The sequence below is a fragment of the Orbicella faveolata genome, unplaced genomic scaffold (genome assembly GCF_042242905.1).
Source record: "Orbicella faveolata isolate gen_17 unplaced genomic scaffold, um_ofav_v1 contig_2, whole genome shotgun sequence".
Classification (NCBI taxonomy): domain Eukaryota; kingdom Metazoa; phylum Cnidaria; class Anthozoa; order Scleractinia; family Merulinidae; genus Orbicella; species Orbicella faveolata.
This window is the reverse complement of record NW_028301547.1, coordinates 21,031,808-21,055,131: the sequence shown is the minus strand read 5'-3', so window position 1 is coordinate 21,055,131 and position 23,324 is coordinate 21,031,808. Positions and strand designations below refer to the sequence as shown.

The 23,324-nt window shown below is 38.4% G+C and overlaps 1 protein-coding gene and 1 long non-coding RNA gene across 3 annotated transcripts; one reads left to right on the top strand and one right to left on the bottom strand.

Moving 5' to 3' along the window:
- Window positions 1–1,052: 1,052 nt before the first annotated feature.
- Window positions 1,053–4,667, bottom strand: LOC149112373 (uncharacterized). The gene is made up of 2 exons (XR_016207408.1): window positions 4,414–4,667; window positions 1,053–1,186 (listed from the first exon to the last, which is right to left on the bottom strand). It is a non-coding gene; the product is annotated as an uncharacterized LOC149112373 (long non-coding RNA).
- Window positions 4,668–4,669: 2 nt separating this feature from the next.
- On the top strand, window positions 4,670–10,888 carry LOC149112372 (uncharacterized). Of its 2 annotated transcripts, XM_089290222.1 has the most exons (8): window positions 4,670–5,755; window positions 6,154–6,262; window positions 6,903–7,006; window positions 7,515–7,630; window positions 8,203–8,276; window positions 8,662–8,935; window positions 9,301–9,407; window positions 10,224–10,888. In XM_089290222.1, the coding sequence occupies exons 1-2, from the start codon at window positions 4,685–4,687 to the stop codon at window positions 6,166–6,168; spliced, it is 1,086 nt and encodes a 361-aa protein (XP_089146348.1). In that variant the 5' UTR covers window positions 4,670–4,684; the 3' UTR covers window positions 6,169–6,262; window positions 6,903–7,006; window positions 7,515–7,630; window positions 8,203–8,276; window positions 8,662–8,935; window positions 9,301–9,407; window positions 10,224–10,888. The 2 variants fall into 2 exon arrangements, with proteins under 2 accessions (XP_089146348.1, XP_089146347.1); XM_089290221.1 differs by having other exon boundaries at window positions 4,670–6,270.
- The last annotated feature ends 12,436 nt before the right edge of the window (window positions 10,889–23,324 follow it).

The window sequence follows — 23,324 nt, the reverse complement described above, 5'->3', positions numbered from 1 at the left end:
GATGGAAAATGCTCCCTTACAAAGACATTTGAACTATCAAGTCATATGCTGGGTCGGAAAGTAAATAATGTACCAAGGAATTATTTTCTTGTGCTAAATTATCCGCTAAACTGTCAACGACAACATTTAATTTTCTTCTTCGAGGCCAACCAACTGACACAAGCCGAGCAGACGTGTGGATATTTTAGATGGTAAAATGATATAGAATCACTGTACGGGAGACCTAGATGAAACGGATGATATTCAGAAGAACATGAACGAGGCCCCTCTGCAGAAAGGTACTTTATTTCATGTCAGTGTTCGTCAAATATGAGATCGGAGCAGGATCTGTTTCCTTGGGCGTCCGCATGCAATGCAAAGCTATTTAATTTTCCTGTCTCGCTGCTTTGTTCTAACTTTTTTATATATATCTCACTGTGTTCACTCAAACTTGTATAGACTGTAAAAGAAAACTATGTAGGATGTTATAAGGAAAGAACTAAAAAATACAGAATCTGGTTCCAAGCAGTAAGGAAAGAAAATATGAACTGGGACATTTCCTATGCTTAGCCACTGGCAATATAAGAGTTAACCCATCCAGGAGAAACTAAGCCAAAATGACTTATTGCCAAAACAAAGAGTTCAGTAAGGAAGGTTATGACAAAGCTGGAAAGATCAATATCAGGTGATCTCTTATTATAACCAAACCCCTTGTTTTCTAATAGTATCTGTCTTGAGAAACTGTAATAGCTTTACTGCCTCTAAGTTTGAAATGCTAATCAGTTATTTTCTTTATACCGGTACTTTGTGCTTTTAGTTTTCATCATAAATCTTATGAAAATAAAGATAGCTTAAACAATGATTTTACATTAAGTTTAAACTGACCTAGAAAGAAATATTCTAGAGAAGAGTGTCACAGAGGTTGTACTTGTAAACATGAACCCCGAGCCTGATTTCTCCCCAGCTCCATCCATCCCAGGTTCCCTGTTACTTTTCGCATTGATGAGTTTATTATTGGCTTCAAGAGAATGATAAGCGTACATTTTCAGCAAATAACAAAAAAGCACACAAGATTGGGTTTTAAATGTTTAATTGACAGTACAACATTGACAAATGAATAAATAAATAGCTTTCTATGGTGGTTGCATGTATTGCCAGAAATGGGGCCTGCTTGAATGGTCTTGCAAAGGTAGTGGAGGATGGTAACCTAAGGTTTAAAAAGATCAAATAAGACTTCTCTTAAAGTGCCACTGAAACGAAATTTTCGTACTCTCTTTTTTTAGCCCAATTTATAGTTTCAAACGTGCTTAAAATAATGGTGAACTTTATTTCTGTCAAATCCTAACGGAAAGTGCTCTTTTTAGCTGCTGAAATCGACTTTTTGGAGCAAAACTGTGTCCGGGCTCTGGAACCGAGTTTAAGGACCTTGTGACGTCACTGGTTGTATTCACGTAAGAAGCGCTTAAGATTCTCTCTTGTTTTCACTTGATTCATTTAAGTTTATTCTTCATATTGTCGATACCTACTAGTTTCCTACCTTGTAATTTCAGTCCAGCCTTGACAGGAAATACACATCATAAACGTTGGAGGGCGCCAAAGAATGTAGATTCACCAAAATGAATGCTACAGATTAGAACAGCTCAGTATACTTTTCGAACATCTTGAGTACTCGATTGGAGATTTCGAAGACGAGTGTGGCAACTTTTGTATCACGTCCTGAAGCCTAAACACGATATTTCGTCGTCTGTTTTCAGCCTGGTTCTGAAATTTGGATTCTCACGTTTATCTAAGGTCTATTAACAAGGTTCGAATATATCCTCGGCAACTTTGCTGCATTAAAAGCCGTAAGCGCATCAGCCATCCGCACAATCATGAAGTTATTAACGGTCCACAAGCTTTGAGTCGAGTACTTCTTTGCACACAGAGAGCATCTTTTTATGATACTAATAAGTGAGAGTTCTTGTGGTAGACAAAATGTATCTTTGAAAATTGTGATCCGCAGCAGGGTTTGCTTTATCGCCGCATACGTATCAGTGTAAACAAAGCGGGAATTTCGCTTCTCTTTTACACGTATCTCCCAATTGTAATATTTCACGGCCGATGGATAACTTGGAGTTCTTTAGCACATACTTATGTCTATGATCTTCATTTAATAGTATTCAAGTTCAAAGCAATTCGTTAAACGTCACTAGTTTATTATTTAGTCGAAGGTTTATTAAACAGAATTTGAACTAATTTGCATATATGACCTTTCGCCGCCGACATTGTCACGCTTTCTCTCGTTTCCTGAAAACATATAATTGTAGGGTTATGGCAGCTAAGTTTACCTTTATAGTTTAAATTCGCTCCCTCATATAAAAGAAGAGGGTTTCTTAAATTGTTGCTGTTGTGATAACTTGTAGGATGTAGCAGATACAACTAGACTAAAGGTCACTGTGGCACAATATCGTCCGCGGTGAAACCCTCAAAGCGTCCGGTTTCCTCGAAGCGAAGCGACTCGAAAACTCGAAACGTTGTTGCTACGATTCGTGCAGCAGCACTCCGGATAATATTTTCAAAAGCCGCTTTCTCTTGTTTTCATGTCTTTTAATTTTATGAGTGTAGATATTGTTTAATTGAGTGCTGGCCATTTCACTAAGAGTCCCGATCATTTCGCGATCTAAGAACTCCCACTCGTTTGCTTGCTTACATAAAATATCCAATTAAATAGACTGAAAAGCCCCAGGATCGACTCTCCACCTCTTCATGTCTAAGGCTACTGTTATTATCTGCTTTACAGCCCTGAGATGTCCTTAAGATGTTTTTGGGGGGCTTCGAACAGTATTCTCTTCTCCCATAATCACTCTAAATTTTCAGCGCGGCATGAGAGCAATACAACCAGTGACGTCACTAGGCTGTTTTGGCCGCGCCAAGATGGCCGCCAATCTTGGGCTTAACCAGCCAATTTCGAACGGCTGAAAAAGCAGTTTTCGCTTACTGTATGCGAAAAAAAAGTCTGCAGTGTTTCCAAGTAAGGTTGAAACTTTATTACTAAGCAAAAATCTCACATACGAAAATTTCGTTTCAGTGGCACTTTAATATTCACCAGTTGTTGGTTTTTACATCGCCCCAATATTGTTTTGGAATGAAAATAAATCAAACTTCAAATTCCTAAATTGTTGATCAACTGTGCCAATTTTGTAATAAGATCTAGCAATAGGAACTCAAGGTGACCAGAGTTTGAAACATAAGCATACATGATTCCAGCCGACAGTAAGGCCCCTTATTTGGTCTTAGGTAACCAACAAAGCCCTTGCCCCAGTGACCCTGGACAGGCTAACTTTCACCATTTTGTTGAGAAAGTAAAACACAAGTCACCCTTAGCAACATAACTAGGGTAACCCTGGTAGGCCTGATAACCTTTTTTCATCAAAATACTATGACTGGCCCACCAGGGGCAACTCATAGTATGAAGAAATCAAAATTAACTCACAAAACCCCACAGTGATCAAATGACTGAGAGGAAGCCAAAGGAAGAAGGATAACTGAGCACTGGAATATGAAAAAAGACTTAAGTAATCCTGGAGAGACAACTTTGTTTCATATAAACACTTGATAAAGGTGCCTCAGAAGGGTCTGATAGGGTTGTCCCTAGTACCCAAGACCATATAAATGGGGCCTTATACTCTCTCCTCTGCAGAAGCTCCCTAGGGGAAAATTTAATATACTCCACACTACCAGCCTATGGTCAAAGCAGCACGAAAGAGGCCTATGCAGAGGAGAGAAGACCTTGTATGGTAATATGGTTAAAGAAAAGTCTTACAAGACTAGACTGCAAACCATGGGTAAAATGTAGACTGCAGAATTTTTAAGAATATCATATTCCCATTTTCAATTATAGAGAGATCGAGCTAACCATACACAGGCTAACCTGAGCTGTATATTTCAGGCTAACCGGAGCACTTAGCTCTCTATAAAGGAAATGGGAATGCAATCCATTTCTTAAAAAGTCTACAGTCTGCATTTTATCCTCTGTCTGCATTTTAACCACCGTTGTGCAGTAGGCAGGCTTTAAGTCTTATTCAAATAATTAAGCTCAAGTTCATGCTTGTGACAGTTCTCATTTCCATCATTGTGGATAGTATTTCTGTTTGCTAGGACTGTTGCAGAATATGTGTCGAGAACGAGATCGCAGATATTTCATACTCAAATGAACTGATCATTTTTACTGCCGATTCTTCAAAGTCACCTTCAATTACCATGTTTTCCTATACATATACGCTATTCTGTGACCAAGTTACATGTTTCCTCAGGGTACCGGTCACGTAAACAAGGCAATTTTACAGGGCGAATAGTGAAAATTTTACCCCACGTATTTCCATCGGAGAGCGATAGCTGTAACACTTTAAATACACTTTATGCAAGATTTTTCGGTTAAAATTAAAATCTACTTACCTCTCAAGAAAGAAAAATGATAATTACTCCTTAAGATCCAACAACAACACCATTTGAAGCTGGAATGATTGGAGAAATCCGCCTCAAAAAGTTGTATCAGCGAGAGGAGACGACGCCATTTTCGAAAATTTTGTGCATTTGCGCGGGTGTGCGCGCGCTCCGTTCGCGGTGACGTCATAATGGCCATGATCATAGGGTCAGGCAAATCTGACGTGTTCACCTCTCCCTCCTGGCGTAAAGGTGAAAAAATATTAACCTTGTTATCGTTAATATGGTTCGTATATGTAGAAGTACAACCAGCTCCACAATGGACATAACTGGATTTAACTTTATATGGTACTGTTATCGTAAACTGGCACCACGTTTGGATATATACAGCGGGATTTATCGACAGAAACGTTGTCAGTGGCTTCTGGAGAGCCTGGAGTTACAGCGAGTATTGTCTGCTTCGTTGGATCCAAAGAAGTCGTGGTTTGCGCTAAATTCGGCTTTGTGCAGTGGAAAACCTTCCAGGTTTTGTTCATTTGGTCATGCTCGGGTATTTCCTGACGAATACCGTCAAATAGCGTTTGATGATCTTCTCGGAGACAATGGAGTTCCCGCCTCCGCGAGTTGGTTCTCGGCCGACGGTCGACGAACAAAAAAGGTGTACGTTGCCTCAGCCTTTGGCCTGGTGCTTGGAATCCTCCGCCAAAAGTCGCTGGACGAACTGTCGTTTATCCATTCCGAAGACTTCCAAATGATCGTGTCGTCGATCAAAGCGTTTACCGGTAATATGTCTGCATGTTTTCCGCCAGCTCCACCGAGTACACCGAGCCCGCCAAAACCAAAAAGCGCGCCATTTCCTGAAAACCAATTCCAACAAGACGTGTCGCCAAAACCAAAAAGCGCACCATTTCCCGAAAACCAATTCCAACGAGACGTCTCGCCGAAATCCGTGAAGAGGCCGAGGACCCTGAATGAACTCAAAGCCAATGAAGACCTTTCTCCTGCCTTCAAAAAAAAAAAAAAAAAAAAAAAAAAAATACGGGAGACAGCGGTGAATGTGATGAACGAGACGACAAGAGTGTGTGAAAAGAATGGGGAATCGTTAAGCACTGTACTCGGAGAGTGCTGTTCTCTTTCAGGAAAAGCTGGCCACGACGAGCGGGAAGTCTTTAGGAGTGTTTTCGATTCCTTTCGAGTAGCTTTCTCGAAACTTATCTCGGAAGAGGCTTGGGACGAGAGAGTGAAATGTATGAAAGTCCCAGATTGCATATATTTGTTCTTCAAACTGAAGTCGAGGATTTCGGACTGTGCCAGGCAAGACTTGACAAACCTGACAAAATTAGGACGGACAGGGGTAAGTTGTACTCAGCCTTGTAAGCTTATTTATTGCCTTTACTGTTCTTTGTCCTTTGCTTTTCTTTGTCGAAATTGTAGGGATGGCCTTTTTTTGATGGGGGGGAGGGGGAGGGGATCCACTCTCAGCAAAAATTTTGGTGTCATATAGTTTTTCTTTCTACCCCTTTGATTAATGTGCAGAATTTATTCTCCATTTTTCCCATGCATGATTTTTCATGTCATTATTCCCCCTACAATTTCCCGTGTGTTTCACAAAAAATAATACAAAAATGCTATGTCCATTAAATTGTTCCTCCTCTATATATAGTTGATGTTGATGCCATACTACTTTTATTATGCCAGCATCCAGTGTTCTTTCAAGAATTTATTTATGTGAAATACTTTTTTATATTTTAGGTAAGGATCAAGTGACAGTTGGTGTTGTTCCCCTTGAAACAAAACATCGATCTTCTCAAAGCGCCAAATCTGTCTATCCTCTGGCTATAGCCAATTGTGAAGAAAAGAGGTTTGTCGGTAATCATTGATTTGTTGATATCTTATCTATTTAACAAATAGATTTCATTTGGCTACGCAACCATACTCTAATAATGCACAGATGATGCAAAAACATTATTTGAACAAAGGAATACCTACCAAGCAGCATATATCTTCATTCTTATCGCATTTTGTGACATTTCTGTCACTATCAGAGTACAGACCCATGACCAAAAGAGATACTAACTTCTGGACTTCTGCCTGAATGTACATTACAGTAATTACCGGTAGTAAACTAAATAATAGTTGAAAACTTTGACATCTACCACAGTGTTTCCGATCCAGATAACATTGTTGTGACTAAACAGCTTAGAATAAACTACTGGTGGAGTTATCTCGGTAAATTGTGACATAAAACACAAAGTTAGAAAAAACATTCTATTCCTTCCTGAAAGAGCAAAAACAATCTGAATTGCTGCTGCAAGGCCATTCTAGTGAACTGAAAAGCTTAGATGTCCAATCTCAGCATGAGTTTTAGACAGTTTTAGTTTTTGTATTGATAACCAATAAGTGTGAGTCGAAACTTATCCCCAGTAAATGATTACAAAGCCTTATGCATACCCTTTTTATTGTAAATTAAACTTGATGCCTTTTTGATATCTATTTTCAAGGAAAGACCTGAGAAACCTTTTTGTTACTCTCAACAAACGCATTGAAGAAACTAAAAGAAATGGGATTTGGGTTGATGGCAAGCACTATCGTGTGTGATTCAAAGGTATGTATTGTTTAGTTATTTTGTAGTTTGCAACCATGTCGGATGTCAATAATTTTAAGTTGATAACATGACCGTCTTAATGAAATTTCTCCCAATTGCTAATTCAAAGACAATTACAGGTGTAAGGTCAACTGACAACAAAATTGATGTTAGGCATGTGGCATGTCCATGATTATGTGAAATAGATGTGAACGTAAGAAAATATTATTGCTTCTGTCAATGCTATTCAGTAAAGGTAAAAGTTGATTATAGCCATCTTGTGGGACATATAAACAGTAAAAACAAAAAAATAGTGTGAAATTAATGAGACAGTGCAAAAGAAGAACAGTAAGTAGCCCAGGGCACTTGAGGAACTGATTTGTACCTTGTCTCCTAATTAAATTCTGACTTTTGAAGCCTTTGGTTTCTTTGCAAACTGTCTAAGGGAAACACTGTAATTTCAATTCTTATGAGGAAAAAGAGCTTTAAAAATTTTAAAAATAAGGATAATGTTTAATTTATTTTATAGTAACTCTAGACTGCAAGGGTTTGCTGCCAATACTAGCAAGACTGGAGGATGAAGACTTCATCCTTGGAGGGCAAGGGCTAGCTGTTGAGTTTTGCATTTTTTGTATGGCATTAAGGGTAAGGTTAATTTACCATTTATAAAACAGGCAATATAATATTATTGTTTAATAAATATGCAAAACTGATCGTTGGCAAGTGGAAATCCCAAAGCAATAAATCTTTTGAGCATGCTTTTGGCATTTATTACGCAACAACTCAGGTGATGACTACATGTAGATCATGCTTTTAGCCTCAGGGATGTCTGTGCATCCCAATTTGTGAGGAAATTTCTAGACAATGCACCTAATCTCTTAAAACTGTATGGTTGAGTTAAGCATGCATTCAATATGTCCACCTTTTAATTCTGACTAAAACCCAGACCCTGAGTAGTCACTACTGTGACTAGATACATTAGCATTTCCATGCAGCTACCATGATAGGTAGCTGACAACCAGCTATTATGACTGACTACTGCAATGAAGATTGCTGGCTTTTCAAAGTATGAAAATGACTAGCAGGCAACAGCCAATGAATGCTATCTTGAGTATTTGGCCACTTCCTTTTTTTGTGTAGCCTTACTGCATCAAAGGTAATGACAGCTCTGTGCAATTCTGGTTAATGCTATTAACAATGTTTACGTTATTTCCTAGGCTTGTGATTGTGATTTAGGAAGGCATGAGGTTTGTCTTGAGCATTTCCTTCAAGTGAAAGCAAACATCGGCAGGTAACTATTAAAATAAAAAGATACAATATGATTTGTGGTGGAAATCCACAGATTAGTTCTCTTATTCACTGTAAAGATTTATTTGTGGTTTTAGTAATGCACATTTTTGTGGAGAGAGGGATTTAAACCAGAGTAACCCTTGTGGCAATTAGGATGAGAACCATCAATAAATTCAACCCACAGAATTATGAGAACCTGGCCCTGCAAGTGTTATATTTTCTTTGTCTGCTTCGTTTCACGATACGATTAAAAGACCAGTAGGTTTTACTTTTGCTTTCCCTCTTTCCTGTTTTTTTTTTTTTTTGGGGGGGGGGGGGGGGGGGCGTAGATTAATTGCTTTTGATTGATCTACATGTATGGCAGTGATCCTTTTACCTGTTTTTAGCTTTAAAGATTGAGAGATGACCTGACATGCCTACTTGATGAGGATTTGTCTTCTCTGTGTGTTTGTACTTTGCATTGTGAGATGCACAATACTGAGCAGATTTTGAAAAGCGTTGGTCTTCTGGCCTACAAAATTGGTTCTCTGCAAGAGTGTAATGATGAACTATCAAAGTATGGCCCAGAGAACTTCAAAGCAGACCAGATCTTGGTAAAATTGAGACCTGGACAGCAAACAGCTCCTGGTAGAAACAACATTTCTTTTGCCTCTTGTTCAGGTCAGTTACACAGTATTACATATTATTAACCATTTATCGAAAGTGTATTTTCATCTTGAGAGAGCCTTGCCTTAGAGACTAAAGGCAATTTTAAAAATGGCTTGTTTTGGGGTGTTACTTAATTTTGCTATGGGAGTGGGAGCTCATGGAGAAAAAAAAAAACATACCTTTCCTGATTTTTGTAAACTAGTTTAAAAAATGTTTGTAAGACAATCAGATCTGTCACTTCAATTCAAATTGCCATCATGAAATTTACCTGTTTTGTAGTCACAGTAATTTTTACCACTTCTCAACATGCATTGAAAGTTTAAATCACTGTAAGGCCAAAAAAATTATAATATATTATTTTTTCATTTTTTTTCCAGGAAGTTCTGGTACTGAACGTCAGTTCAAGGAAGACAAAACAGAAAAGGTTAAGTGACAAGAAGACAAAACAGAGAAGGTTCAGTGACAAGAAGACAAGACAGAGAAGGTTTTTTTAGGAGCCCCCGCAGAAAAAAAGATTAAAAAATAAAATAAAAATCCTGTAGGTCAAGCATTCGACATTGCACACTGCGGGTAACAGACAAACTTATGATCAACGATGGGCTGGGAGAAATTTATTTGGTTTGAGTGAGGAGGATTTTTTAATGCCATGGTGTCTAGAACTCCTAAGTGCTTTTAGATAATGCAACAGAAACACTAGGTGGCACGCCCGTGACTCTGTGAGTTAGACGCCATGGCATTATGAAATCACCTTCATTCTAAAAAAGGGTTGATTTTTTCAGTCTGAACTTGTGGGTCTTTGATAATGCCACGGTGTCTAGAACTCCTAAGTGCTTTTTGATAATGCAACAGAAACACTAGGTGGCACGCCCGTGACTCTGTGAGTTAGACGCCATGGCATTATGAAATCACCTTGATTCTAATAAAGGGTTGATTTTTTCAGTCTGAACTTGTGGGTCTTTGATAATGCCATGGTGTCTAGAACTCTTAAGTGCTTTTTGATAATGCAACAGAAGCACTAGGTGGCACGCCCGTGACTCTGTGAGTTAGACGCCATGGCATTATGAAATCACCTTCATTCTAATAAAAGGGCTTATTTTTTCAGTCTGAACTTGTGGGTCTTTGATAATGCCATGGTGTCTAGAACTTCTAAGTGCTTTTTAACAATGCAACAGAAACACTAGGTGGCACGCCCGTGATTCTGTGGATAAGATGCCATGGCATTGTTAAATCACCTTCAACAACAACAACACGAAACAAAACACGTTTATTTACCATTCTCATCAAGAGTTCTCTTTTTTAGTTTACAGGTCTGTTCAATAATGCCATGATGTCGTGGAGCACTGAGCATTGAGAAGGGGAAGAAATATCCTGCCCACCAGAATTCTAGGAAAAAATTTCTTGCTGCCCAGAAATCACCCACTCCCCCCCCCCCCCCCCCCCTCTCCTCAAAAGGTAAATGGGCCCCTAAATTATAAATAATTCGAACAGCACACACCGCAACTGTCACTCTTGTCACGCAAGACGTTTTACAACCTTAGCAGTTGTGTTTTCTCTCTGAGTTCACTAAAAACGCATGTTACGGGTACATAGGACTTGAGAAAGGTTGTGATAATCATAACCTAAAACTTTTGGAGTCTTGGATTAATGAATTTGGTGGCCCTACTGTTGGTGCACGTGCTCGCAACTCGAATTGTTCACGTATATTGCTATGAATACAATGCCTGGCTTGAAACCTAGCTTAAACTGCAGCGATGGTAATGATATTATTCGTGGTTTTTAATTTTACCTGGTAAACGCGGATGGAAAGTTGAATTCAGGCGTTCGATTAATCCTGAAAGCCACATCTTGTATCCTGCGTGGTTTTCACGGTCCCACGAGTTTCTTGCTTGGGGCAACTCGACTCCAGTTAGCTCAAATATCGCTCAGGTTAGCCTGAATAAAGCATGTTACGCTTGTTCTGAATAAGGTGATGGAAACATTGACTCGGACTCATTTGACTCTTCACTCTCCTACTCGCAAGGTTGGGTTCAAGTACTGACAACTGAAAACAAAGGGGAATATACACGGTTTCCGCCTATTTATGAGTGCTTTATTGTTAATAGGAAAACATAGTCAGCAAGCGCACTGTTACTCTATCATTTAATCAATTGTTAAGGAATTTTCTGTTCCTGAGGGAAAATGCGCAACGTTTCTCTTAATTGCTCGCACGATCGCAAACTATTGTAATGCCTAATTATTGCCGCGCTTTGGCGAGTAGAGGAGATGGAAAACAGTTAAATGTTTAATTAACCAGTTTGGAAAGAATTTGCGATTACTCTCCAAACGGCTGAACTGTTTCGTTATAAAATTTTAGCACGTTACACGGTGAAAACGCCATTTTCGACATCGTGTGCATCTCCTATGTCGTCATTTGGCTTTTATTGCCAGTTTTGTGGCGTTTTGCAAGCAGTATTTCACTCAGAAATATTGAATGTAAATGTCGGAACTGGGGAGAAACATGAAAACACTTTTACGCAATATTTTGTGTGACGAAATGGATGAGTGAATACTTGGGCGGCGGTTTTGGGTTTATCGTTAACCAATAAATAGCGAGCTCCGCGAGATTGATATGCTGTATATAAAAACGACAATGAAGGATTTTTTATTTTTTCGAACATTGGCCGGCTTGTTCTCGCTTCTCGGCTTGTTTGGTTTGAAAATTCAGCCAAATGCGTGGGAAAATTATCGGATTCTTTATCATAAAACAAATAAAGAAGCCTCGACTGTGGTCTGTTCTGTTTTAAAGCACTTAGGAAGCTGTAGAGCACTCAAGAAGTAGGGAAAAACACTCGACTACGTCTCGTGTTTTCCCCTACACTGCTTTCGTGCTCTACCGCTTCCTGCGGGCTTTACAACAGAACAGAGCACAGTCGAGGCTTCTTTATTTGTTAATTGCTTGCCACTGAGTATAGAGTACGGTATTTATTCAGTTGCGCAACGTGTGGCTTTGGAACCGTTTTAATCAACCATTAAACCATTAATATATTTTTCCCGTCACTGAGAACTGTCCGTTGTAGGAAGAAAGTGTACGGTATCGTTGTCCGCAATAAATAAACACACCTTTGAATTGACAAACTTGACTTATTTGAAGGGGGCATCTGTAAAGAACTTATCAAGACCATGAGTTGCGTTGTAATGGCAGAAAACTGCACGATATATTTTAGCAGACATTTAATTGTGACTGTCAAGAATCGGTACTTTTAAAAGAAACTTTTTCAATTTTTAATACTTAAAACCATTTGGAACACAAACACGTTTGAGAGTGGTTTGATTCTCCAGTTGGTGGTCTAAACAGCCTTTGTTTGCCACTGAGCTTATATTAGAGAATAGCACTGATTCAGCTGCGCAACGTGTGGCTTTTGGAACTATTTTCATTCATTAATTGTGCCGCTCATTGTCTGGCGTGGTTAAGTTATGGGAAAAGATTGTGGCCTAAGGCAGTGAGCGGCTGGATGCGAAAGCACTGAATGTGTATCACGACGTCACCGAAGGGGAGGAGGGTGGATAGAACATCCCTCCATACTTACCAGCTTGCGCATCTCTTTCCAAATGTTTTGAATCTTAGAAGACGGATCAAAAAAAAGAGGAGATATTGCACGTGGTAATTCATCACTTTATTACGTAACAAACATTTAACAAACAGGATTACATAACCCAGACATTCTGGAATTCCGCGGCATAGACATGAATGATAATAGTACACAATTTCAATCAACCACCAAACAAGACACCGATCAATTATAAAAACGAAAGCTCAATTATGGAAAATTTCAAAGTAGAAAATTTTCGAGTAATGAATGTACCAACCGGGTACACGAGTGCGACAGTTCTATCATATTTTCATTAACTAAAGTACAATTTAGTTTAACTATAAAACATTGCGATAATAAGGAAAAACTTAGAACCATTTTGGTTAAAAAAACGACGACGTTTCGACATTCGCTTAACATCATTATAAAGTCAACTGAGTGAATAAAGTGGGAACAAATTTAAATATAAACTGAGAATTCCTAAGAGACACGAATACAAAGAAAACAATGATAAAAAATTGATAAAAAAATCTAAAAAGTGCTAAAATATATATGATAAAAAATATTTGCCCGCAAAGAGTCACGTAAAAAGTTTGGCACGAATTGAGTCTTTCTGTGTTTTTTAAAGGGCTCAATTCCTTGATGAAAAGTATTTTAAAAACCAAGCAGTCAAACTTCGATCAACTGAGTCAATAAAACGGGTACAAATTTAAATATAAACTAAGAATTCATAAGAGACAGGAATGCAAAGAAAACAATGATAAAAATATTGATAAAAAATTCTAAAAAGTACTAAAATATATATGATAAAAATATTTGCACGCAAAGAGTCACGTAAAAAGTTTGGCACGAATTGAGTCTTTCTGCGTATTTAACACAGGGCTCAATTCCTTAATGAAAAGCATGTCAAAAAGCATGTCAAAAACCAAACAGTCAAACTTCGATAATGTACACTTTGCCGTAACAAATGCAACTTTTGAATCAGAATTATATTTCGTATTTTAGCAAATGTTATTTATTATGTGCAGATTACTAAGCTGATTCAATTTACAGTATTGATTACTCCGTGGCCATTCAATTAACGCATTATCGGGATGATTTTGATCAAATACGCTGCATCATTTTAACGTTGCTTTTTTATGCAAACTATGATCATTAGCAAATTACACTGTATCAGATATTTGCATTATCCTTGAAATAGCTTATTTAGCTAAAAGCTTGATCGAGTGGCCCGCCATGTCAGGTGCAGAATCTGTTCAAAACAATTAAAACTGTTTTCAGTTGAGCTGTTGCCACAGTCGTTGTAAGAACATGAAGAACGAAATCGAAGAACGAAATCGCTAGTTGCACTTCATACAATTATGTAATCATATGAAAGGTCGGCTAATTAAACATTTGCATATTTGAAAATTCTTTCAAATTGCGCTCGCCTACATGATCGTACAATTTTGAAAGAATTTTCAAATATCACGAGTAGTGTAAATCCTTAGTAGCACTTGCAGTCAGTACGATTTTCTATGATAATTAGGCGGCGTTCGCGTAGCAAACATTTTCCCAAATCTAATTCGTTTAATCTAGCTGTTATTCTGCTTAAAACTTGTTTTGGCTAAGTGTTGAATTACTCACCTACTTAAAGCATAAACTTACTCGGTTTGTTTATACTAAATATTTATTAAACATTATATTACACTCACGCTAGCCTGGCTTAAAGGCGATTGAAGGCTGAGCCTGGTTCTGAGAAAAAGGCCACAAGAAACCTAGCATGTTCTTCAGGAATTTTAGTAAAAACATTAAGATAAGCCAACGGAGACAGACTATCTTGTCAGATTTTATAAAATTATGTTTGTTGTGTTTATAATTCCAAAAGTTGTGATCCAATTATATTGGGGACCTTACGCGAAACACGATGACAAAGTTGACGGGAACGTCGCCAAAAGAAAGGCGTAATGAGCAGATCAGTATGCACCTTTGTAGATTTCGTAGCCATCTTTTGCAAATCAACAACGTGAAATGACCAACTTCAGTGTTTTCTGGAGAACGTAATGTAAACCATTACGGCTATCGTTTTTTTTTTTTTTTTGTATGAATGAGTGAATGAAAGACTTTATTTAAGTGTCATAAGTATTTAGCTTTAAACAAAAAAAAAAAAAACTAATTGGGCACACTATTTACACTATAACGTATACCTTAGCTTAAGTTAATATTATTTGCAATTTAATGAATAATATATAAAGTAAATAAATAAATAAATGAAATATATGAACTTATATATTTAAAATGTAAAATTTAAAACGGCCTAGCAGCATATATCACAGTCCTTACAATTATCTATTAAGAGTGATAGGTCGACTTTACTCTTAATACTGTTTTTAAAACTCTTAACATTAGGCTTCCCTCTATCAGTTTTGTCTAATTTGTTCCAAAGAAGAGGTCCAAAATATTGTTTGTATTTCTAATTAGAACTGAATGCATTCTTAGCATATTCAACAAGGGCAAGTTTTTACACTGACAAGCACACTGAATAGATCTAAATAACTGCAAAATTCTGAACTTAAATATAAATAGATTTTCTAGTAGGCGTGGTCCTTGCCGTCGCCGTCGTATCTGCGTAAGGTCCTAAATATTATTTAGTTAGTGTGTGCGCTCGACGCGTGACATCGTTTTCGCAGTAAGGATACGCACAAAAAATTAACAGGAGCATGCCAAGAAACAGTAAAAATGAGTTAAATAGTTATATAATGTCTGGCACAATGGCGATGAACTAAATTTAAGTCTGAAAAAGCTCTTGAAAGTGTCGAATAGTTAGGGTAAACTACACGATTTGAGGCTTAGCCTGTCTTCAGTATTTGAAAAAGAGCCAAGCCCGAAACGCCCAGCTCACGTTCTAAGGAACCCACTAAATCATCGAACGGAAACTTTCTTGAACACTAGAAAAATTCTCCCCACTGGAACTTTTAAGTGGGATGATGCAAACTCGCCAATACTGAGTTTTTTGTTGTCAACACGACTGATTAATGTTTAACAGTAATTGATTAACAGAAAAAACTGCCGTGTACTGCGTGGCAGTTGTACTTATAAGCAAGAAAAGAAATCTAAACTTCTCACATCCGAGTACTAAGTGTCATAATGTTTAAATAGTTCCAAACGCTTCGAGCTTAGCCCTTCTTCTGTGGAAAAGTCAAGTTCATTTACGTTGGAAAGAGGTGCGCCCGCAAAGAACGTGCGACGACCTAGTAAAGATGTCTGTAATCGAAATTCAGTCCGCATGGCTGACTAGTGCCCAGCTCACAAACAAGTCTCATTTCTTGACGTTTTCTTTGTTTGTAGCTGTAACAGAACATAATGTCACAGGCTTCTGCTTCTTGAGGAGTGTGGCCCCTTGGTTTGAAATGTTTAAGATGTTCAAATGTTTTTTGTTATTGTTGTTGTTTTTTTGTTTAAGAGTTACTTTCGGGGCTCGCGTTTAATTCTACGGAGTTTTTCCTGATCCGGGAAATCAGAACTTCCCACAGAAAGTCCATGAACTCGCAGAGCGTCAGTATACTGCATCCAAGAAACAAGCCCATATTGCCACCGAACTCACCTGTTGAATGAATTTCTTAAATCGTGATTGCTGCGTAGTTATTTTACCCCAAATACTGACATAGCTATGTACGTGTCATTCAGTTCTCTTACTATACTTCTTGAGGCGGATTCACCTACCGTCCACATTAATACGATAAAACTTGCTCATCGTTTTCATCCAAAACGTGTACATCATTGAAGTCCTGTCGTGTTAGTTTTGTCGGCAAAACTGGAGGATTTCGATAAAACTGGCGTCATGCTGCACGTGCAAAGGACATTTGCAGTGTTTTAATTCCCAAAGCGTCTTAACGTTTTCGACCGTTTTAGCGCTTTCGGTTTGAAAAAAAAAAAAAACATCAGCTACCATTGATAACGCGTCGATCTGGAAACGCATTAGTGTGGACGGGCCTAAACCGTGTTTAAATGTTGTCGTGGCTATCTGTTATTTAAGTCTCTTTCTGACTTACCAAAGAGGCTCTCTAAACCATAACTGGGAACATCCTCACGCCTTTCATAGGCTAAGTGTTGAAACCCCAATTGGAGAAAGACGTAGTTCGCTCTGTGAGGAGTATAGCAAAAATATATAAACAAGAAACAGTTAGTCACTCAACCAATAGGTCATGCATTGGCAAAGCACGAAAGCGCGATAACGCGGGAAAAAAATGCTTTATGAAGGAGAAAATTCTCCCCTAACTTCCTCTCTTTTTGCGTCTGTTTTGCTCGTGATCGGGCTTCGCAGTTGTTCCAGCTCGACATACATACATTCTTTATTCAAGACGCAAAGTTACAAAAGTATACATATAAAAAAACAAGATAAAAAAGAAAAGGCGTCTCGAAAAGGAAGTTATGAGGTAAACCCTATGTAAAAACTCCCTAAAATAATACGAGAAAAACAGAAAATATATAAAAACAAGGATCCTTAATTAAACATTCAGATACAATTTGAGCTTGGATCGGAATAGCTGGAAGCTATCAGCTTCCACTAAGTCTCATGCTAAATTATTCCATAACTTTACTATTCTAATGAAAAAAGAATGTTTGAACGAACGAACTTGAAGGAACGAGCGAATGAACGAGTGAACAATGAATAGACGGATTGGGCTAACGTGTTTGCATCCTTGTTTATCTAATCCATGTAGACTGCATGACAGAAAAACTGAACATTTTAAAGCGATCACGAGTAGCTGTCATGCATCTACTATCGCAGATCACGTCACGTCAACTGGTCACAACTGAGACCCTGTTAGGGGTAAATTCCGACAAGCGACATGGTCTTGAAAAGGCGACATGAGAGCTATGAATTGGCGACGAACGACAGACTACTCCAGCGAAATAGAGAAAGAGACACCAATGGCAAGAAAGACCGACAACGAATTTCGGAACTGAGAATGCATTGATTGTTTTAAACGTTTGAGTCGAAGTGAAGACGCATTTCCAGAGTTTGAAATGTGTTTTCCTCTCTCACGTGCAATGTCAACGGGTCGTGAAACCCAGGGTTTCTTATATATGCTAAAACGTCCACGTCCAATAAATCGAGTCCGTCATTGCTGAGCATTTTTTCTCACTCTCAGCTGAGAGAGCAGTGCCCTAAAACGCCTAAAAACACGCTTAAGGAAAAAGGAAAGAGATCATCGACCGTCTGCTTCATATTTTTATTAGTGGGTCACCAGTGAAAGAATATGAAGCTGTATTATCAACAAATGGCATTATGGAAGGAAAAGAGAGACAGGGGAAAGTTGCCAAGGTCTTCTCGTCTTCAGTAGATGATGAGGGTTACGCCAAATTCAAAGGAAGAATATAGATAGGAGAGATTATCTGATTGAGGCCGTTGAGATTTTGAGTTAAAGAACGGTTGTTAAACATAAACATGGTAAAAATAGTCATAGGTTCGATTGTACATTAGGTCCAAGTATTGACTTGAAAATGGCTGAAAATAGCAATTCCAAGCGTCTAATTTTAAAAGTTCCTGGGGGAGCATGTCCCCACATCCCCTAGGAGGTTAGCAACCTCAGCGCTCGAAAGCATGCCCAAGCCCTTAGAAAGCATGCCCCCAGCCCCTTAGAAGATTTTGAAAAATTGAAGTAGCTAAGAAGTCTTTTCCTTCATTCTGAGTCGAAATATGATGCTTTAAAAGTAACCATTAAGTAACCATTAAACCCACTGACTGGAGAAATGCTGGCTCTGCATAAGAATTCCTACTGCTGAAAAGTGGTCGAAGCAAGTGCAAAGCATGCAAGGAGTAAATTATATCCAAAGAGATACTTAATTATATATGTACTTGACTAAAACAGCAAGGAACCTTCAATGCGTGAGAAATAATCGTTTCAGCGTGAGAGCGCAAGATTGAATTCGTTTGCGTGAGCCTCATGCGTGAGACTTGAGAGCACTGTGTCGGTTTTTTTTTTTTAACAAACAAAGGTATTACGATGTGTTATACATGTAGCTTCGTTTTAATCGAAAAAAGGTCAAATTTCCTGACACAATTCCTCTGAGACGAAATTCCGACAGGCGACATAAGAATCTTGCGAAATGCCGACATGGCTGGTGGCGAATTTCAGACAGGGGACATGGGTACCCCCCCCCCCCCCCCCCCCCCCGCCCCCCAACAGGGCCTCACAACTTAAAGTGGGACCATTTTGAGATATTAGCAAGAGGTCGATCAGAAACACATTGCAAGATAAAGGCGACTCTACTAATTAGGGAATTGAAACCTACCCTAAATGATAATGTTAGCAGAGAAAAGCTTTATCTTTATCAGTTTGTATCTTTTAATATGCAATTTTTCTCAGCTTCGGTCATTGTTGCTGTTAATTAGCTACTTATATTACAGTGGCGGATCTAGGGCAGGGGTCCGGGACCCCTGGCGCCTCCGCCCCATTATTTTGGATTAAAAAAAAAAAAAAAATCGCAGAAGGAAGAAAAGCCGGCAGTGCAAGCAAAACAACCCGCCTGGTCTGGATCCGCCACTGTCTTAAATTTAAAATTTAGTTGTTACTTCTATTCTAAACGGTCGCGTCTGAGGATTTATGTCAAAACATACGAAACGTCAAGTTAAATGATACAAATCTATTTATCTTTTCCAACAATGCGTTTTATTGTCATGTTTATCGCCGCAGTTTGTGTGTTATTTCTTGTTGAGCGACGATGGCCAAAGAAAAAGAGTATTTACATGTACGATATTGTTTGTATTAACATTAAGAGAGCCCTTAAAGGTTTTTTTTTCCTGGAAATAACGTACCTCATGTAATCAGAACTATGTTTATTCTTAAACAAATGATGCACAATGTTAATTATTGAGTCATCCGGGAATTTGGAATAGGAAACACGTGACTCATATTCCAGTTCTGAGCACGCGTTGCTGCAGGAACACTCTGTTAAGTTGACTTGACCTAAAAAGTTAAAAATAAAAGAATCGTCTCCATTAAAGCACATTTGAAAATAAATAACCATTCGTAATGAAATAAAGGAAAGGTATGTTTGGACTGAAAGAGTTTACTTCGTTAAATGAGTGACGTCACGATTTGCATTGAGCATTTTGAAAGATTAGCTAGGATTTTTTAAGTTCGTTGTTTGTAATCCGTGTTAATCTTGTCCATCCTTGCCTATCCTTGTTTCTTTACGGTTTACTATTAATTATCTCATTAATGATTTTCTTTCTTAGTAAACTACTATTTACAAGCCAATTCCTTGATGTTTAAATGTACTTTTGTACATGGCTGAGCTCTTTTAATTTTCAATTATTTTTGTGCGGGATACCTGTGGTATCCCACACTATTGTCATCGGCTCGTGTCCGTTAATGCAGATGAGTTGCAAAGATTGCGTTGCATTCTGGATCCACGTATCCCACACATGACCCTTTGGGTACCTCTTTGGGTACCGTATTTAGGCAATATGTTTTGACGTCGTGCTGATGTCGGTGCAGATTAAGAATGTTAACATGTAGCATACATGAACATGTTCTCGGACTAAATTCTAACCTTTGTTTCCTCTGTAGCAGCTTTTTTAAAACTTTTTGTAAGTCTGTCTGTTTTGGAACATAATGTCAGCTCATTTTGCCCCTAAATCAGAGCCCAAATAAAACTGACAAGATTAAACGAGAACAGATAAGGAGTGATTTTTTTTGACAGTTTTTAACTTGTCCGACTGTGGATGTACATGTGACTTTGCGTTGCCAGTATCACTACTAATTTTAATTTATCTTACGTACTTCGGGAATTCTGAACACATTCGTTGTCTCGCATAGAACACACAGGTACCCCCTCTGGACCTGAAAAAAAAAACAATAAAGAGTAGGTTTGATTTTAAACATATTGTGATAAAATTTGATATCTAAATCCCCCTTTCCCGTTAACGATATTAGTTTTAAATGATAGGAAATGCAAAATCATAGCCTATCACTTACAAAAGACTGGAACGAGGTCAATGTAATCAATAGGCCATTTCCGAGTTGTCTTTTGCCTCTGTCAAAACGAGTCTTCGTGCGAAACTATTCATATGAAAATGAGTTCAGCCTACAGGTTCATTTTCATGCAAATCAAACTCATTTTCATATGAAAGGTTTTGGACGAAGCCTGGTTTTGAAACAGAGGCCCAAGGTAACTCGGAACTGGTCTATTACTGCGGTGCTCAATGCACTCGAAAGCTCTCCGTTAACGATTCAGGAGGCCTAGTTTGAGGCCAATGATGGCTTGGTGACCAGAAGAGGTCCCCAGGAAGTTTTTTGCCTACTACCGACTGCAGGCGTTTAAAGTTTATACTGTTTAACGGGTCGCAATTCGATAATAGAGCGGTTTTTAATTGAGGCGAAAAGTAATTGGTTTGGCATTTGCTACATTTACTGGACGATTGGCTTAAAAAACTGGCGCCACTTTTTCATCCAATCAGAATTAAATAAAACCAGAACCACTCGTGACTCACTCGCACTCGTTTTCCCACGCTTCGCGTCAGCTACATGTCATTACTTCGAGTTTTGATTGGTTCATTGTATTGTCTATGTCCTTTATGATTGGCTAGAGTGATTACTTTGGCTTTGGTTTTGCGACACTCAATTGAAAACCGCTCTAGAAACAATATTTGCATTAGGTTAGGGTAAAAGAAAGCCCACTACTAATAATGACTTTTCTTTTTGGTGAAAAATTTACACCTTTAGTCGCCGATAACATTACAGCAGGGCTGAAGAGCGGTCAATCACTAACGGTCTAAGCATTATTATACCTCATGTTTTTACATATATGACACTCCAACATCATCTTGTTTGGACCTGTATAAAATAGCTGAGATACTAGGGGTGCTCTCATTGGTCGATAGGTGTGTTTAGATGAGATTATGTAAATACGGTTGTGACGTTTTAGATTCCCCCGAATTCTTGAGAAATGTTTTATAAAAGCAATAGAGTACTTTTCCGTGTTTATACAGCTTCATCCAAAGCACTTGGGGACTGGGAGAATTCTCTGTCTCGAACTCTCCGAATCCCCTTCGTGTTTAGAAAAGGCTATATCGAACACGGAAAAATGCTCTACTGCTTAATCAGAACTAACCTGGTGATGCAGTAGTACGGCAGCCACATTGACTTAGGGTCACATTTGTGATGCATTGATAAATGCAGCCGTCTTTGGTGTAGGAACCAATTCCCGTTAGTGTATCCTGTCGGCAGTTCGTTTTGAAAGGTGCTGGGAGTCTATTGTGCTAGAAATGAGTTGAGAGGAATAATATGATGTAATTGTTTCCAGGCAGGCAAGGCAAAGTCTGGCCCCAAACTCCACATGGAGAAATGAATGTGATGATGGAGGCAAAGTCTGTATACGAATCAAGTGACCCATCAGACCGGTGCTTACCCCGGTTTCAGAAGCATGAAGCGACTAGGAGTATTTCTACTCCTTCCCGGATGGGATGCTGGTTACCCCCCAGCAACTTCGCCGGTACCCATTTATAAAATTGGGTGGAGAGAGGCACTGTAAGAGTAACGTGTCTTGCTCAAGAACACAGCACAATGTCCCTGGCTAGGGCTTGAGCCAAGATCGCCACTGTGACCCACTATAAATTCGCTTTCGTACACCAGGTCCGCATCACGTGGAAAGAGAATCAAAAAAGCAGAAGAGAGCAAACAAAATATGGCTAAAATGTTCAAATAACTAACTAACTAACTAACTAACTAACTAACTAAATAACTAAATAAATAAATAACTAAATAACTAACTAAATAAATAAATAAATAAACAAATGAATAAATAAAGAGAAGTACTATAAACAATAGTAAGTGGATTATTAGATTGTTCTGTATTGAAATCAAGATAAAAAATGACGCGCGTGCTTGTGTGATTGAAATGTTTACGTACTGAACGCAATAATAAAAACTGACTTTCCCGGCAGAGGTATATTTTACTGCCTTAAGAGAGTGTATCCATGAGAAAACCAGGCACAACCAGGCAGGAGGTGATACAACTCAAACCACCGATTTCGCTCAAAATTTTGTGAGTAAATGATCATGGCAAAAAATTAGGTCAAAATATTTTATTCCCTTCAAGTTAGAGGGACCCCCTCCAAAAATGGCCGCTTGTCACTAATTTATGCATATTTAATTAGCTGTCTTTGATTTAGTATTTCTACAACAAGAAAGGCCATGTGAAAATGAAATCCACTGGATCATGTTCTACTATTATCAGTCTCAAAGCAAAGCTATTCATTTGAACTAGACAATTTGATTTCTCTCCGGGACTCCATCTTAAGTAACGTGCATATTACGTAGTGTTGTGAAAAGCCTTTAATTGATGGCAAATATCTGCACTGGGCAACAGCAAATACATATTATTCTAACATGGATAGTGAGAGCAATCACTAAAGTTCTCAAAACAGCTACACACTGTTTACAAAGGACATTAGGATTTTTGGCCATTTCATGAACATCCACTAAAACACAAAAGCCACTTTTCTGTCTTAACCTAATTCGAAATCAACACAAACTACCTACCTAAGTACTTTCCTATCAATTTCCAGTATAAAATCGGTGAAAAGAAGCACTTGAGACATTTCTTTCATATATTTTCAGAGCTACATTTTGTGGCACGCTATCGATAAAACGCGCTATGACACAAAACTGGACATTTCGCAATCCAAGAATCAACGAGAGCGAAAAATTGCGTCTAAGTGACATGTATGTACTAGTTATTTCTTGTTTCCATTCTATTTTACGCCTGAAAACATAAGTTCAGGGAACTTATGCGTTGAATCTTCCTCTGCCACGTTTTATCGATATCGTGCCACAAAATGT

Excerpts from the sequence above, each read along its gene's own strand:
- LOC149112372 (XM_089290221.1), top strand. The coding sequence starts at position 4,685 with ATGGTTCGTATATGTAGAAGTACAACCAGCTCCACAATGGACATAACT.